General features: G+C 52.8%; 1 protein-coding gene across 5 annotated transcripts in view; it reads right to left on the reverse strand.

Annotated features, from left to right (window-relative positions):
* The window catches only part of SEPTIN9 (septin 9), a 165,974-nt gene that overhangs the window by 12,748 nt on the left and 139,504 nt on the right, over positions 1 to 13,722 (reverse strand). For all 5 annotated transcript variants that reach the window (XM_030762117.2, XM_089901627.1, XM_089901629.1 and 2 more), the window contains one exon: positions 820 to 1,011. In XM_030762117.2, the coding sequence (XP_030617977.1) occupies positions 820 to 1,011 (192 nt within the window). The remainder of the gene's footprint in view (positions 1 to 819; positions 1,012 to 13,722) is intronic.

Below are 13,722 nucleotides of genomic sequence, written 5' to 3' on the forward strand. Positions count from 1 at the left end.
GTTCTCCCATGTACCCCTCCTGGCCCTTGGGGGCCAGGACTATCCCATTTTATGGATGAGGAAACTGAGGCTGAGACAAACCCCAGGGAAGTCTGGGCAAGCATCAGGCAGCTCAGCAGGGGCAAGGCTGGGATTCTCCCCCTGTCTGCAGACCCCCCACAGGTGCCTTTCCACCCTGGCTGCATCTTCTGCGGGGGCACTGCTGTGGGAAGGAGGGCGGAGGCGTGGAGCCTGGATTGTGAGCTGAATGACCTCATCATGCCCTCCTGTAAAATGGGCGCTCCCTTCACAGGGTTACTGTGAGGACTGAACAGGACCTGAGAGTCTTCGGGAACAAGGGCTGCCCACTGTTCCCCCAGCCTAGCCCCCCAACCCTGTCTGGGCCGGGCTGATCAATGACCACCCCCTCCCCGTGACCATCCATCCAGCTCTGCAGAGGCCGCAGGGGAGCCTCCAGCCAGGCCTGCTGGGTGCGGGGCTCAGCCCACCCAGGGCTTGAGCCACAGCGATGGGGATGCCTGAGCAGAAGGTAAAAGCAGAAGGTGGAGGCCACTGGTCAGAGAGCTGTCGTCGCCTGAGCCCCTGCCCGGCCCGGGGCCGAGCTGTCTCCGGGGTTCTTAATGTAATGGGCAGAGGCCCTGCTGAGGAGCTGATGGAGGCTGAGACCCTCCTGGCGGGCACGCGTACACACACACAACGCCACTCGCAATCTGTTCTGCAGGCCAGGTCTGTCGCCCCCGTTTTACAAGAGAAGATGCCCCGGAGCCTGTGTGGCTGGCCCGGGGGCAGGCTGAGCAGTGGTGGGGACCGGGGACTCACCGACCACCATGATGTTGAACTCGAAGCCCTGCTTCATGGCCTTCCTGCGCATCTGCTCCAGGATGGAGTCGATCCCCACGTAGCCGAAGTCCACGGGGGCCTTCTCATTCCTCTGCGCGGGCGGCTGCTTGAGCCCGGCGTCTCTGGGGGTGTCGGCCATGTCGCCAACGCTGCCGGGAGCTGCCTCGGTGGCTGCGGGACGACGAGCGGGCGCGTTAGGGGGTCATGGGGGGCACGTGCAGGCGTCTGCTAAGCCCCCACATCCTCAGGCGGGGAAACTGAGGCTCAGCTGCCCGGGAGACCCCTGAGAAATGCCCGGAGCTGGAGCCGGAGGCCCAGGTTGTCCTGCAGCCACTCAGCTTGGCCCACAGAGCCTCGCTCCAGATCTGAAGCCGCCAGCCCTGCCTAGGCTGGGGCCCTCCCCTCCAGGGCAGGGCTGAACCCTGAACCCTCCTCTATCTCACCTGAGCTGCACCCAGGAGAACTAGCCTGAGCACGGCGGGGAGCGCTCTTTGCCCCCCACCCTCCTGCCCTGCCCGGGGCACCCAGGTGGGCCCCCCCATCTCCTTCACCTTTGGCCCCAACACCTGCTGCAGCCTGACGGCCGAAGGGGCCCTGGGGGTCAAACAGCCAGTGTTTGGGTGAACCCATGAGCCAGGACAAAGGAGAGGACAGCCCTCTGAAGGAAGGATGGAGGAGGCCCGGCACTGGCTCAGTCCCAGGTACCAGCCAATAGCCCTGGGGCGGCAGGAGTGCTGGGACGAGGGGCGTTCTTTCGAGGCAGGAGGGCTTGGATGCAGTGCTAGCTCCTCCAGGCCCAGCGTTCCTGGGAGATGGCAGGAAGGAGAGGGCCCCGGGCAGCACCTGGGGGCACTGCCCCCCGCCTCCCCCCTCCTTGGACTGGATCCAGGTGGCCGTCTTCTCTCTGGCCACCCAGCACCTGTGGGCCTCACACCCACAGGCCAGGAGGAGGTTTTGCTTTCATGTCTGCGGGCGGGCTGAGCTGCTCGAAATACCTCAAGCTTCTGCGGTCTATAGGTTAGAGCCTTCCTCCTTTCCTCCCGTGCTGCCCTCAAGAATCCACATGCCCAGGTTGGAGGTCTGGGGGTGGGGGGATGCCCCCCCAGTGGGGACCTGAGGTGCACCCGGCCAGCAGGGCTGGTCAGGGCGCTCAGGACGGTGCAGGGTCCCCACCAGGGTCCCGCTGGAGCACTTTGGCCGCGTCCCACTGAGCCCCCGACGTGGCACATGCCCAGGCCACACCCTCCCCGGCTGGCCCCCCAGCTCCCCTTCCCTGCCCCCTTGGGTCCAAGCTCTTCCCACTAAGAAGCATTTTCGGCTTCATCCTACCTCCCAGGAAGGATCACCGTCTCTCCTCCTGGGGCACCCTGAGCTCATGGGAAGCGACCACACAGCGAGTCCAGATGCCTCCCCCGCCCCGCGAGCCCCTCCCGCCAGCCCTTGGGGAGAGGCTGTCGGTTCCCTGGGCATCGGCTCCGGGTGCCCCATGCTCCAGGGGGCGTGCCCCACCGCCAGGGTGGGCAAGCAGCCTTCCCAAACGTGCCCTCCTGCCCACCCCCTCCGACCCTGCCCCAGGAAGCAGCAGGACACAGGTCGCCAGGTCAGGAAGGTCACTGCTGGGCTTTCAGATAAACTGCCTTTCCACTTCCTGGGGAAAAAACCGGACTCTACCCCGTCCCCAGGCTCGCACCTCTGCAGCCACATCTGTCTTCAGGAGCCGAGATGGGGGCCAGCACCCTCTCCTCCCACGCCCAGGCCCAGGCCAGTAAGACAGGAAGGATGACGGGCACCGTGTGCTTACAAATCCGAGACATTGGGGTGTTGCTGGTTCACCCTCAAGTCAGCCAGTAACTTCCCCATCTCCTCTGCCCTTGACCAAGCACAGCCGTTCCTGCTTCCCACAATGGGGGTGCTGAGCAAGGAACATAACGCAGATAAAAGCGCCAGGGGTTGCCAGGGGGCGCATGCATCTCTCCTAACAGGCTGATGCTTGAGGCTTCGGTTCCAGGTCCACCCCCACCACCGCCCTAGGCCAGGGAAAGGCGAAGGGCCCGGGGCGGGGGGGGGGTTCGACCGCCATTCGCGGGCCTCCTCCCTGCATGGCCTGGAAGGCCTGTGCCTCTGTTCCCTCTTCAGAAACACTCTGCCCCGGGGGCTCCGGCATCTTTAAATAAACAAAGACCAGAGCTGCATCTGGCCTGAACGTGTGGCTTTGGGGCTGTTTCCTGGAGACAGACGTGGGGCCTTGTCTTTCAGGACCGCAGTTCAGCCCTGCCCCACGTGACCGAAAATTGCTTCCATCTGTCTGCGGGTCTGGGAGCCATTCTGCCCGGGACTGGGCCAGCCCCCCACCCCACCCCTACATCTCCCTCCATCCCTCACCCCCTCCCGAGCAGCACAGGGGGTGGGGTGGGGGGCGTCCCCTGAACCCCCTCACCTCCCTCCACGGGCCCTGGGAGCAGCAGAGCGAGAGAGACTCCAGCCGGCCCCTCCACAGGCACCAACAACCACTGCAGAAACTCAAACCAAAGCAAACATCCTGCCCACCAGGGCCCTGCTTGAGAAATAATCACAAAAACATGACAAGCACCATCCTTTCCGCTGAGGGAAAGGCCTGGCCCTTTGCACAGGTGAGGGTACATTCCTGCAAGGTCCCTCCTCCTCTGGGAGGCCCCCTGGTGGGCAACCCCAATTGTGCCCACCCAGATGGCCCGCAGACACGGGACCCTCCCTCTATGCCCACCCAGCCAGGAGGCTTCGGGGTTTGCCTTCAGAACCGCGCGGGCGAGAGTAGAGGCCCTGGCAGGCCAGCTCGCCCAGAGACGCTGTCTGCGTGCGACCCCTTGCAGGCCCCTGGGGCTCCAGCCGGCTGGATGGGACGACGGAGACCGGCGACTCCAGTACCATCCAGTGTGGCAGCCACGTGTGACTTCTCAAAAATTGTGATAAAATGTACATAACACAAAATGTACCGTCTTAACCAATTTTAAGTGTGTAGATCGGGAGTGCTGCAAAACTGAAACTGTCCTCATTAAGCACGAACCCCCCAGTCCCCACTCTACTTTCTGTCTCTATGAATTTAAGTACTCTGGGTAGCCCATGTTAAGTGGAGTCATACAGTATCTGTCTCTTTGTGGCTGGCTTGTTTCACTGAGCTTAATGCCCTCAAGGTTCATCCATGTTGTAGCACGTGTCAGGATTTCCTTCCTTTTGAAGGCTGAGTAATATTCCACTGTGTGCATGGACCACAGTTTGCTTTCCCATTCATTCCTTGATGGATACTTGGGTTGCTTCTATGTTTCAGCTCCTGTGAATAGTGCTGCTGGGAACATGGGTGTACAAATATCTCCTCGAGACCCTGCTTTCAAACCTTTCGGGTGTAAACCCAGAAGTGGGATTGCTGGGTCAAATGGTAATCGTGTGTTTAATTTTTTGCAGAATCACCAACTGTTTTCACATGTGACTGGCGTGCTTGAAATGCACCTGGTCCAACGAAGGATCACAATTTTTTATTTAATTTAATTTTAATTAATTTCAAATAAAGAATGGCCACTATACTGGACAGCACAGAATTCTTGTTCAACCTACTCATTTTACAAATGAGGAGACTGAGGTCCCCAGAGTGATTTTTTTCTGAAATGCATTGGAAGCGGTCTGGCCAACCTGAGACCTTCACTGAATTTAAGCAGCCCTGTAACTTCACATTCACTCCTGCGATATTTGATTAACATCCATGTCCCCCCACAGATCGTGAGCTCCAGTGACTATGGCAGTGATATGTATGGATCCCCACTGAGCCTCCAGAGACCTACAAGGAGGGGACACTCAACCAATACTCCTGAATGAATGGGGTCTTAGGAGTCTCCCCTCAGAGTGGGGTGGGGAGCACAGGGAGGAGGGCTGTGCTGCCCCAGGCTGCCTGCAGACCCTCCACGGAGGCCAGACGCCACCTCCTGACCCGCCCCCCAGACCTGTGTCCAATCCACCTCCTCCAGTGAGCTGCCTGCGGCTGAGGCCTCACCCTCTTCCCCATGGCCCTGTTATCTGTTTTTGTTTCACACCCAAACTTCATCAAATGCTATTAATAGGAAAGGGAAGTTCTTACCAGAAAAATAAGAGGTTTCACATTTATGTCCAAGGTGACTCTCACTTCAGGCAAGTAGAGCAAGAGGGAGCCCTGGTCTTTAAATGTGGAAAACTCACGCTCAGAGAAGTCAAGTAACTTATCCAAGGTCACACAGTACGAGCTGCTGCTACTTTTCACTGCACCTACTTGGGAAAGGGGATGGTGGGGTGGGGAGGCGGTGTGTGGACCACCATATCCCCTCCTTCCCAGAGCCACACTCTGAGGAGGAAATGTAGGTTTGTGGTGGGGGTGGTGACCCCTGGGGCAGCCTCACCCCTGCTCCACCGGGTCGGCCACTCTGGGTCAGTCGCTCTCTCCCCAGGCTCCCAGGCCCAGGGCAACATCCCTGCCCACCACAGCACCACCCTCCTCTGGGGAAGAAAAGCCCAAGTGACCACCTGGGGTTGGGGTGTGTGTGGTGACCTTAACACGCCAGTTTACGCCTTCCCTCCACTTCCTACTCACTTTCTTTACTGTAGTAACAGACACAACGTACAACCTTGACCGTTCTGACCATGTTAAGTATTTGAGTCCGCGTCATTAGATACATTCAGGATGGCATGTAACCACCACCACTACCCACCTCCAAACGCCTTCATCATCCTGGACAGAAGCTCTGAGCCCATCAAACACTAACTCCCCCTCCCCCTATAGCCTCTGTTCTACGTTCTGTCTCTGTGAATCAGGCTCCACTAGGAACCTCATAAAAGTGGAGTCATGCTGTATTTGTCCTTTCGTGTCGGGCTTCTTTCACTGAGCATAATGTCCTCGAGGTTCCTCCCTGTTGCAGCCTGTGTCACAAGTTCGTTCCTTTTTACGTCGGAATAGTACTTCATTGTTTATCCATTCATCTGTCCATGGACGCTTAAGGGGTTTTCACCTTTTGACTATGATGCATGATACTGCTATGAACATGGGTGGACATGTGTCTGAGTCCCTGCTTTCAATTTTTCTGGTATCCAGCTTAATTATTAACAGAACCCAGGTGGCGCTCAGAAAGGCTGCAGTTTGGACAATAGGCGACACGGTCATCCCGCAGTCAAAGTGAGGTGCAGCGCCCCCCTCAAGGCTTCGAGGCCAGGAACCAGGGGCCTCAGGTTCTCGTCCTGGCTCCACGTGGTCCTTTGCAGGTCCCTCCAGCCTGCCCTGCACTCCCCCCCCCAGCTCCTACCCCACAATCTCCTCAAACCCGAGGCCATGGCTCGCTCAGCGGTACCCCCAATCCTAGCCCAGGGAGTGGCAAAAAGTAGCTTTTCGAGAAATACCTAAAAGGTCCACCCACAGATGAAAGGATAAACACAATGTGGTAAATCCACACAATGGAATATGAGTCATAAAAAGCACTGATGTAATTAGAGAAATGCACACCAAAACTGCAATGAGGTATCACCTTACACCGGTCAGAATGGCCATCACCAAAAAATCTACAAATAAATGCTGGAGAGGGTGTGGAGAAAAGGGAACCCTCCTACACTGTTGGAGGGTTTATCAATGTAAATTGATAGAGCCACTATGGAGAACAGTATGGAGGTTCCTTAAAAAACTAAAAATAGAACTACCATATGACCCAGCAATCCCACTACTGGGCACATACATACCCTGAGAAAACCGTAATTCAAAAAGAGTCATGTACCACAATGTTCATTGCAGCTCTATTTACAGTAGCCAGGACATGGAAGCAACCTAAGTGTCCATCGACAGATGAATGGATAAAGAAGATGTGGCACATATATACAATGGAATATTACTCAGCCATAAAAAGAAATGAAATTGAGTTATTTGTAGTGAGGTGGATGGACCTAGAATCTGTCATACAGAGTGAAGTAAGTCAGAAAGAGAAAAACAAATACCGTATGCTAACACATATATATGGAAACTAAAAAAAAAAAAAAAAAAGGTTCTGAAGAACCCAGGGGCAGGACAGGAATAAAGACGCAAATGGACTTAAGGACACGGGGAGGGGGAAGGGTAAACTGTGACAAAGTGAGAGAGTGGCATTGACATATATACACTACCAAATGTAAAATAGATAGCTAGTGGGAAGCAGCCGCATAGCACGGGGAGATCAGCTCGGTGCTTTGTGACCACCTAGAGGGGTGGGATAGGGAGGGTGGGAGGGAGACACAAGAGGGAGGAGATATGGGGATATATGTATACGTATAGCTGATTCACTCTGCTATAAAGCAGAAACTAACACACCACTGTAAAGCAATTATACTCCAATAAAGATGTTAAAAAAAAAAGCACTGATGTCTTAGATGAATGAATAAAGGATACGTAGCATATGTATACAATGGAATATTACTGAGCCATAAGAAAAGAATGAAATAATGCCATTTGCAGGAACGTGGATGGACCTAGAGATTATCATACTGAGTGAAGTAAGTCAGACTAAGACAAATATCATATCATCACTTTTACGTGGAATCTAAAAAATTGATACAATGAACTAACTTATTTACAAAAAAGAAACAGACCCATAGACATAGAAAACAAATTTATGGTTACCAAAGGGGAAAGGGTGGGGGAGGGAAGCAGGGATAAATTAGGAGTTTGGGATTAGCAGATACAAACTGCTAATAAATAAAATAGATAAACAACAAGGTCGTACCTTAGAGCACAGGGAACTATATTCGATACCCTGTAATAAAGTAAAATGGAAAAGAATCTGATAAAGAACATATATATATGCTAAAGAGTATATTTATATAAAAACTGAATCCCTCTGCTGTACACCAGAAACGAACACAACATTGTATTGTAAATTAACCATACTCCAAAAAAAAAAAAAAGCACTGATGTCCTGACAGGCTACAACAGGTGAACCTTGAAAACGTTACGCACAATGAAAGAAGCCAGACGTGAAAGGCCACATACGGTATGAGTCCATTTAAATGAAATGTCCAGAAGAGGCAAATCCATAGAGACAGAGAGCGGATGCGTGGCTGCCAGGGGCTGCGCCATCATGCCTATGGGATTTCCTTTTGGGTGATGAACACGCTCTGGAAGTAGGTAACGATGACGGCTTTTCAACATTGTGAAGAAGCGCCACTGACGCACACGCTCAATGGGTGAATTGTATGGGGTGGGGATTATATCTCAATGGGCTGTTATGTTACGACAAAAACGAAGACGCTGCTGGTAGAGATGGATTGAAAAGAACCCACTGTGCCCATGAGTGCCCACCAGCCAGCTGTATGACTGGAGGACAGCTGAGGCCCAGACGCCCCCACTCAGGCCTGAGGTTGTTGCGCACCCCCCGTGCTGTCCGGCCGTGGAAGCATCCCGTCATCTCCCAGCAAGGATGTCCAGACCAGCCAGAGGAAACCTTGGCGCTTTCTCTCCGCAGGCCGCCATTTTGAGCCCAGGCCCGCGTCCCTGGTGGGGAGCCCTTGTCCCCACAGGCTGGTGGCAGCTGGTCCCGCCGCTGATGGGGCTGCCCTCTCCTCGCCCTCTCCTTCCCCACAGGGGCCTGCTGGGCCGCCTGTTCTAGGAGTTGACGGTGGGGGTCTGTAAGTCACCAGCGCCAGCTTCGGACTTCTGCTCCAAGGGAGAAATTCTCCCCTTGCCCCCAGGGCTGGGATCGCTGTCTGCGGCTCGCCGGGACCGGGGCGGTGGGACACACGTCTGGCTGGGAGGTACCGCCCAGAGAGGAGCCTGCTCCCAGGTGGGACGCCTCACAGGGGGGTTCACACTTCATCGCAGCCCCAAGGCGGCCGTGGGAGGTGGTTCGGCATGGCAGGCTTGCAACACCCAGGGGTCACCCTTCTCCGCCCGCCCCCTCCCTGTTTGTCCTGCTGCTTGTCCTGCGGCCCAGAAACGTCCCCACAGGTTCCACCCTCCCCGAGCATCAGCCCCATCTGCCAAGTGCAGAGGTGGCTCTATGGGAGCAAAACGGCCCCTGGGCCGCCCAGCCAGAGGGGGCAGCCACGTGGTACCCGTGTCACAGGCAGGGACACAGCCCAGGACAAAGCTCTCAGGGTAAAGCCAGCTCAGGGCTCCTGATCTCACCCCGCCCCTCCCCAGGCACACCGGCACCAACACCCGCACAGGCCTTGCTCAATCACCGCCCACAGTGGCCGAGCCAACCTGTCTACAGACACCCACGAGGCCACCCAACAGAAGCCAGTGTCACCAGGCAGATCCAGATGGACCCACTCAGAGGTCTGAAGTTGGGGGTCCTAGGGAGCCGACCACCATGTACTCTTCCTGCAGGAAACTGTGTCTCCAGCCAGTACCCCACCCTCAGTGAAGCCTTCCTTCCCCGTCCCACCCTCGCCCAGGTGCTCCTCGCAGCCAGGCAGTCTCCCAGCTTCATCTGGCAGCTATGCACACAGCAGAGGGGCCCCCATCCCCAGCGGCCCTGGAGTCCACCCTCTGGGACCACGGGGAAGGCAGCACTGCAGGCTGAGGGGACAGCCACAGCCCCCACCAGAGCACCTGAGCCCATGGCCAGGACCAGGCAGCAGATGCTCCTTGCCCCCTGCAAAGAGGCTTCTTAAAGATGGGCATGTCCCTGATGGAGGAAGTGCCAGGGGGACAGAGTGACAAGAGCTGCCCCTTCCTTCCCTCCCACCTCCCTGGGTGCTGCACAGGCCTGCAGGGCCCGGCCTGGCACCCAGATTAGCCGGCCTCACTGCTCTCTTGCTGGGCCTGCGCTCCACTTTATACAGTCTCCACAATGATAACCGAACAGGGCTTCCCTGGTGGCACAGTGGTTAAGAATCCGCCTGCCAATGCAGGGGACACGGGTACAAGCCCTGGTCTGAGAAGATCCCACATGCCACGGAGCAACTAAGCCCATGCGCCACAACTACTGAGCCTGCGCTCTAGAGCCCGCGAGCCACAACTACTGTGCCTGCGTGCCACAACTACTGAAGCCTGTGCGCCTAGAGGCCGTGCTCCGCAACAAGAGAAGCCACTGCAATGAGAAGCCCGTGCACCACAACGAAGAGTATGCCCCGCTCACCGCCAACTAGAGAAAGCCCACATGCAGCAACAAAGACCTAACGCAGCCAAAAATAAATAAAAATTAAAAAAAAAAAGATAACTGAACAGTGATGTGTGTGGTTTACTTTAACCACGTGTCCCCCCCCACGTAAGATTCACAAAGCCACAAACCTCAGCCATTAAGCTCACTCCTGTGCTGCCACATTCGGAGCAGGGCCTGGCACGTGGCAAGTCCAAGACTAAATGTTTGCTGAGCAAACGAACGAACAAACAAAGGAATGACGCAAATCACAACAGCCAGCGTTTGCTGGGCTTGCTCTGCACCAGGCGCTATTCTAAACGCCTTCCGCGCACCAACTTGGGGAACATCACGACAACCCTATACGTCAGGTATTGTTAGTTTCCCCATTTCACAGATGAGGAAACTGAGGCCTACAGTGCTTTTGTCACTTATTATGGTCACAGAGCTAGTGAATGGCAGGCAGGGTGACTCCACAGGCCAAGAAAAGGCTAAAAGAAGTATAGGTTTCCTACAGCAAAGACCCAGAAAGTGCCAGGTGCTGGGGTAGCGCTCTGAGGCCTCAGGGCTCCAGCGCTTCCTTCCTTTGGGTGCTCTCCCCAGGAGCTGCTGGGAGGGGATCCCACCCAGCCATCTGGAAAGGCCTGTTGAGTGCATTAGCATCTTAGTCTCCATAAACTCCTGAGAAAAGGAGCCTGCAGGCCAAGCCTGGCAGGCCAAGCTCTTCAACTCCAGCCGCCAGGCTCAGCATGGGGTCCAGGATTCCAGGGCCCTCTCAGGATTACCTACAGCTCCCTCAAGACACCGGTGCTGATGAAGGCAAACCCTGGCACATCAGAGGCCCACACACCTGGTGCCCCAGCCAGAGGTTCCGGGTGGACTGATGCCAAGCACATATCCAAATGCCCATCCTCATTGTAAGCCTGCACCTCCGCGAGGCCCCAGGGCCCCAAAGACGACTCCCCACTTCTCGCACACGTGACTGAGTTGACGGAGACACTGTTATTAACCAGCTCAGGAAACGCGGGTGAACGAAAGAGAACAGGACAGCGATGGGTCTGGAAACCAGACACATGTACAGAGGCGGGGAGACCTTGGAGAAGAAACTGCCCTGGAGAAGATGTCAAAGATATGGCTATAATAACAATCTTGAGAAAGAAGAACAGAGCTGGAGGAATCACACTCCCTGACTTCAGACTATACTACAAAGCTACAGTCATCAAAGCAGTACCATACTGGCATAAAAACAGACACATAGATCAATGGAACAGAATAGAGAGCCCAGAAATAAACCCACACACTTATGGCCAATGAATCTACAACAAAGGAGGCAAGAATATACAATGGGGTATAGAGTCTCTTCAATAAGTGGTGCTGGGAAAACTGGACAGCTACATGTAAAAGAATGAAATTAGAATATTCTCTCACACACCATATACAAAAATGACTCAAAATGGATTAAGGGCCTAAAAGACCGGAAACCATAAAAGTCCTAGAGGAAAACATAGACCAAACATTCTTTGACATAAATGGTAGCAATGTTTTTCTGGATTCGTCTCCTAAAGTAAAGGAAATAAAGCAAAAGTAAACAAACGAGACCTAATTAAACTTAAAAGCTTTTGCACAGCAAAGGAAACCATCAAAAAAAAAAAAAAAGAAAGAAAAGATAATCTACTGAATGGGAGAAAATATTTGCAAATGATAATGACATATAAGGGATTAATATCCAACATATACAAACAGCTCATACAATTCAACATTAAAAAAAAAACCTGATTAAAAAATGGGCAGAAGAACTGAACAGACATTTTTCCAAAGAGGAAATGCAGATGGCCAACAGGCAGAGGAAAAGATGCTCAACATCACTAATCATCAGGGAAATGCAAATCAAAACCACAGTGAGGTCCCACCTCACACCTGTCAGGATGGCTGTCATCAAGAGGAACACAAATAACGAATGTTGGCGAGGATGTGGACAAAAAGGAACGCTTATACACTGTTCATGGGAATGTAAACTGGTGCAGCCGCTGTGGAAAACAGTGTGGAGGTTTCTTGAAAAACTAAAAATAGAACTACCATATGACCCAGCAATTCCACTCCTGGGTATATATCTGAAAAAATCAAAAACACTAATTCAAAAAGATACATGCACCCCAGTGTTCAGAGCAGCATTATTTACAACTGCCAAGATATGGAAGCAACCTAAGTGTCCATTAACAAATGAATGGATAAAGAAGATGTGGTGCATATGTATGTGTGTGTACACACACACACACACACACACACACACACAAAATGCAATACTACTCAGTCACAAAAAAGAACGAAATTGTGCCATTTGCAACAACATGAATGGACTTGGAGGGTATTATGTTAAGTGAAATAAGTCAGACAGAGAAAGACAAATAATGTATGATATCACTTAAACGTGGAATCTAAATATACAACAAACTAGTGAATATAACAAAAAAGAAGCAGAAACAGATACAGAGAAGAAACCAGTGGTTACCAGTGGGGAGAAGGAAGGGGCAGGGACAAGATAGGGGTAGGGGATTAAGAGGTACAAACTCTTACATATAAAATAAGCTACAAGGATATATTGTACAACACAGGGAATATAGCCAATATTTTATAACTACAAATGGAGTATAACCTTTAAAAACTGAATCACTATATTGTACACCTGTAATTTATATAATATTGTACATCAACAATACTTCAATTTTTAAAAATGGCTATAAACGATAATGGTTGAAAAAGATCCTGGGGTCCTGGTGGACCAGGACCACAACAATGATTCATTCAACAAATATTTACTGAGTACCTATTACTTAGTAACAAACAAAAAGAAAACACTAGAGGCTTAAAAATCAGTCTGAATGAAAACAGTGGTGGCACATAGGAACATGAATTTCATTTATTCAAATGTTTATTAGCCTAAAACTTCCAGGCAGATTCACAGTAGTCCCTTACATGCAAGGAACCCAGTCTGGCACAGCAATTCAGGACTTTTGTGTATGTATCACAAACCTGTTTTAGAAGCTGTTGAAAGGTAAGGACACTCTCCCTAAAAAAAAAATACACATGAAGACAAGACACATGCAAATAAATTTGGACAATCTGGGGGGATTCATCAAAGAACCCCTAGCTTTCTTTTATTATTTTTCTATTTTATTTTTATTTGTTTTTGGCTGCGTTGGGTCTTTGTTGCTGCAGGTGGGCTTTCTCTAGTTACGGCGAGCGGGGCTACTCTTCATTGCGGTGGCTTCTCTTGTGTGGAGCACGGGCTCCAGAGCACAGGCACAGTAGTTGTGGCACACGAGCTTAGTTGCTCCGTGGCATGTGGGACCTTCCCAGACCAGGGCACAAACCTGTGTCCCCTGCACTGGCAGGCGGATTCGTAACCGCTGCACCACCAGGGAAGCCCACCCTAGCTTTCTTGATGAAATTAATTTGGTCTAATGAGAACTTAGAATTTAATCACATTATCTCTGAATTGAACTTCTCAACATACAAAGATGTTCTGGGTTCCATGGTGAGAGAAGGGTGAGAAAGAGTTTAAGAAAATGATCAGGGAGGGACTTCCTTGGTGGCGCAGTGGTTAAGAACCCACCTGCCAATGCAGGAGACACAGGTTCGAGCCCTGGTCCGGGAAGATCCCACATGCCACGGTGCAACTAAGCCCGTGCGCCACAACTACTGAGCCTGTGCTCCAGAGCCCGCAAGCCACAGTCACTGAAGCCCACGTGCCTAGAGCCCCGGCTCCGCGACAAGAGAAGCCACCACA

Source organism: Delphinapterus leucas, chromosome 19 (assembly GCF_059928025.1).
Source record: "Delphinapterus leucas isolate spDelLeu-1000000601 "Yukka" chromosome 19, BTC_Dleu_Yukka2, whole genome shotgun sequence".
Lineage (NCBI taxonomy): Eukaryota > Metazoa > Chordata > Mammalia > Artiodactyla > Monodontidae > Delphinapterus > Delphinapterus leucas.